The sequence below is a fragment of the Colobus angolensis genome, unplaced genomic scaffold (genome assembly GCF_000951035.1).
Source record: "Colobus angolensis palliatus isolate OR3802 unplaced genomic scaffold, Cang.pa_1.0 Scaffold154, whole genome shotgun sequence".
Taxonomy (NCBI): domain Eukaryota; kingdom Metazoa; phylum Chordata; class Mammalia; order Primates; family Cercopithecidae; genus Colobus; species Colobus angolensis.
The window spans coordinates 4207599-4211825 of NW_012114644.1; the positions used below are offsets into that span (position 1 = coordinate 4207599).

General features: G+C 51.7%; 1 protein-coding gene across 5 annotated transcripts in view; it reads left to right on the plus strand.

Moving 5' to 3' along the window:
* The window catches only part of TMEM91 (transmembrane protein 91), a 33813-nt gene that overhangs the window by 26459 nt on the left and 3127 nt on the right, over window positions 1–4227 (plus strand). For 2 of the 5 annotated variants that reach the window (XM_011936522.1, XM_011936524.1), the window contains exons 1-2: window positions 2–116; window positions 1561–1800. In XM_011936522.1, the coding sequence (XP_011791912.1) occupies window positions 1591–1800 (210 nt within the window). In that variant the 5' untranslated portion in view covers window positions 2–116; window positions 1561–1590. Of the gene's footprint in view, window position 1; window positions 117–230; window positions 306–462; window positions 574–1560; window positions 1801–4227 lie in introns of those variants that run through there. The other 3 variants (XM_011936520.1, XM_011936519.1, XM_011936523.1) reach the window with 3 other exon arrangements.

The window sequence follows — 4227 nt, forward strand, 5'->3', positions numbered from 1 at the left end:
CGAGACCCGCGAAGAGCAAAGCGCTAGGTCCCCGCGCCCCTCGGACCCTCGGTGGCAGGGTCTGGGCGGGTGTCATTGCGGGGGTTCAGGAGGCCCCCGGCCTGTGATCGTGAGCGGTGAGCGAGGGGTGTAGGTGGGTGGGGGTCACAGTCCCTCCCCTGGGTCCTGGCGTTGGGGATGAGAAGGCAAAGCTTTGGCGAGGAAATCGGCTCAGTTAAGGTTTGTAATGAGCGGGCAGGAGGCTTGGGGACCTCCCAGGGGGATGGTAGGACAAGAAGAATATTCTTCCTGGTTGTGTTGCGTGTGTACATGTATGTGTGCTGGGGTTGAGGGTGTTTATGGGGCGAGGTGTGCCAAGGATTCTGGAGAGCTGGTGCGTGTGTGGGAGTTGTGTGGAGTCATGGGTGTGTGGGTGGAGTAGGGCAGGGGTGCCTGGGCCTGATGAGTGAGGCAGGCATGAGAGAGGTCATGAGAATAGGGGAGAGTGCCAGGGTGCGTGTGTGTGCACAGGTGTCTGTGGTTTGTGATGCAGTGGGGAGTAGGGTTGTGCACGGAGTCAACTGGGATAAATGTGTAAGAAGGTTGGGGGCCTGAAAGGGATGCTGACGTTTGGGGCAAATATACAAGGAGTCCTTTGGGAGATGAATATGTGAAGGTGGAGGCTGGGCTTGCCTAGATGGGGCTGTGGGCTTGCCTAGATGGGGCTGTGGGCTTGCCTAGATGGGGCTGTGTGGCAGGGGACTTCGGGGGGCAGGTCTAGGGGACAGAGGAGGGGGAATGTAGACTAGAGTGAAGTTCCAGGCAGCACTGGGGGCAGGGTATGGGTGTGTGTGTGACTGGGAGGGGTGCATGGATCTGGATAGGTGGTCACAGGGTATGAACCTGGGATGGGTGTTGGGGGTGTTCATGGGGCAGGTAAGTGTGTAAGGCATGGTTCAACAGGTGCAACTTATTGGGATAAGTGTGATGGGTATGTGGCTTTTGCCTGAGAAATGCCCAGAATCTGGTTGGGTGCAGTGGCTCATGCCTGTAATCCCAGCACTTTGGGAGGCCGAGGCTGGTGGATCCCCTAAGGTCAGGAGTTCGAGACCAGCCTGGCTAACACAGTGAAACCCTGTCTCTACTAAAAATAATAATAATTTAAAAAAAATTAGGCGGGCATGGTGGTGGGTGCCTGTAATCCTAGCTACTTGGGAGGCTGAGGCAGGAGAATGGCTTGAACCCCTGAGGCAGAGGCTGCAGTGAGCTGAGATTGCACCACTGCACTCTAGCGGATCTGCAGTGGTGGATCTGCCTGGGCAACAGATTGAGACTTTGTCTCAAAAAAAAAAAAAAAAAAAAAGAGAGAGAGAGAAATGCCCACAATTGAATGTCCTAAGTTCTCTTTGTAAGCTGAGGCCAATCTTTTTTTCTCTCTGGGTCTCAGTTTCCCTATCTGTAAAATGGGTCTGAGGACCACTGCACTCACTAGTCTCTGCCTGGGTCTCTCTAAAGCAAGGGGTCAGAAGTTGAGTGAAGTGAGACTTTTACAACTTGTCTTTTTCTTCCCCCTACCCCTAGGAAACCCCTCTTGGGAGTTTTCCCAAAGCCATGGACAGTCCTAGTCTTCGTGAGCTTCAGCAGCCTCTGCTGGAGAGTACAGAATGTGAGACCCCTGCCCAGAAGCCTGGCAGGCATGAGCTGGGGTCCGCCTTAAGAGAGATAGCCTTTGCCGAGTCCCTGAGGGGTTTGCAGTTCCTGTCACCGCCTCTTCCCTCTGTCAGCGCTGGCCTGGGGGAACCAAGGCCCCCTGATGTTGAGGTAGGAACAGCAGACCTTAGTGGAAGGCACGGGAGGGGGCTGGGGTGAGCCCCACTACGGCCAGCATCTGGCAGGCTGACAGCTGTGCTGATCTGCCTTAGGCCTGGAGTCTCACTTCCCAGCTGTGTGTGGGCGTCTGAGATTTCCAGTTACGGTTCTTCTTGTTTTATGTCTCTCCTGGTTTCTTTACCTTTTTCTCTCCAGATTTCTCTCATCTTTGTTGCCTGGCTTTTGGCTTTGTCTTCCCTCTGATCTCTGACTCCGCTGTTTGGTGTCTTCAGAGCGCATGCACCTCTGGCTTTTGTCCACCCTGCTCTCTCTCTCTCTTTTTTTCTGTGTGTGTGTGTGTGTGTGTGTGAGGGTCTCGCTCTGCTGCCCAGGCTGGAGTGCAGTGGAGCGATCATAGTTTACTGCCACCTTGACCTCCTGGGCTCAAGCAATCCTCCCACCTCAGCCTCCTGAGTAGCTGGGACCACAGGCATGTGCCACCATGCCTGGCTAATTTTTTGGTATTTTTTGTAGAGCAGAGGTTTTGCCATGTTGCCCAGGCTGGTCTCAAACTCCTGAGCTCAAGCAATCTGCCTGCTGTGGCCTCCCAAAGTGCTGGGATTACAGGTGTGAGCCACCATGCCCAGCCTTCCCTTTTTTTTAAAAGTTAATGTCACTTTTTATAATTTCTCATTTCAGGCCAGGCACAATGGTTCACACTGGTAATCCCAGCACTTTGGGAAGGCGAGGCAGGAGAACTGCCTGGGCCCAGGAGTTCTAGACTAGCCTGGGCAACATAGCGAGACTCCATCTTTATTTTTATTTAATTTTTCATTTTGTCCTCTGAAAATTAGCAAGACCCCGTTTAAAAAAAAAATTAACCAGGTGTGGGGGCGTGTTCCTGTAGTCTCAGCTACTTGGGAGACTGAGGTGGGAGGATCACTTGAGCCCAGGAGGTAGAGGCTGCAATGAGCTATGACCATACCACCTTACTCCAGCCTGGGCAACAGAGTGAGACAGACAGACAGAAAGAGAAAGAGAGGGAGAGAGGGAGAGAGAGAGAGAAAGAGAAAGGGAGGGAGGGAGGAAGGAGAGAAAGAAAAGAGAGAAAGAGAGAAAGAAGGAAGAAGGAATGAAGGAAAGAAGAAAAGAAGGAAAGGAAGGAAGGAAAGAAGGAAAGGAAGGAAGAAAGAAAGAAGGAAAGAAGGGAAGGAAGGAAGGAGAAAGAAAGGAAGGAAGGAAAGAAAGAAGGAAAGAAGGGAAGGAAGGAAGGAGAGAGAAGGAAGAGGAGCAAGGCAGGCAGGCAGGCAACAATCACGATGAACTCTTATGGTTTCTGTTGGTCAGGAATTTGGGACTCAGTTGCATGGTTCTGCCTCTGGGTCTTTCATGAGGTTGCATTCAGCTGGTGGGTGGAACTAGAACAGTCAGGAGCTGGCTGGGTACTTTTCTCTTTCTTCATGGTGTCTTAGGGCTTCCTTTTTTTTTTTTTTCGAGATAGAGTTTTGCCCTTGTTGCCCAGGTTGGAGTGCAATGGTGCAATCTCAGCTCACTGCAACCTCCGCCTCCTGGGTTCAAGCAAATTCCCCTGCCTCAGCCTCCCGAGTAGCTGGGATTACAGGCTTGTGTCACCATGCCCAGCTAATTTTGTATTTTTAGTAGAGACGGGGTTTCACTGTGTTGCTCAGGTTGGTCTCAAACTCCTGACCTCAGGTGATCCATCCACCTCAGCCTCCCAGAGTGCCAGATTACAGGCTGCCCAGCTTAGAGCTTCCATATGTGGTCTCTCCATGTAAACTGCTTTGGGATTCCTTATAGCATAACAGCTTCAGGGCAGGCAGGCCGCTTATGTACCTCCAGCCTGCAGCATGAATGTTGCAGCAAAGCAGAAGCTGCCTCACCTTTTCAGATTTCGCTTTGGAAGTCATGTAACATGACTTCCACCACATTCTATCAATTACAAGTGAGTCATGAGTCTGCTCAAATTCAAGGGGAGGGGACACAGAACTCATCCCTTGATGGGAGGGATATCAAAGTCACATGGTAATAAAAGCATGTGGGGCCAGGCGCTGTGGCTGATGTGTAATCCCAATACTTTGGGAGGCCAAGACAAATGAATTGCTTGAGGTCACGAGTTCAAGACCAGCCTAACCAATGTAGTGAAAGCCCATCTCTACTAAAAATACAAAAATTAGGCTAGGCTCGGTGGCTCACGCCCGTAATCCCAGTACTTTGAGAGGCTGAGGCGGGCGGATCACGAGGTCAGGAGTTCAAGACCAGCCTGGCCAACACGGTGAAACCCAGTCTCTGCTAAAAATAAAAAAATACAAAAATTAGCCAGGTGTGGTGGTGCACACCTGTAATCCCAGCTACTCAGGAGGCTGAGGCAGGAGAATCACTTGAACTTGGGAGGTGGAGGTTGCAGTGAGCGGAGATCGA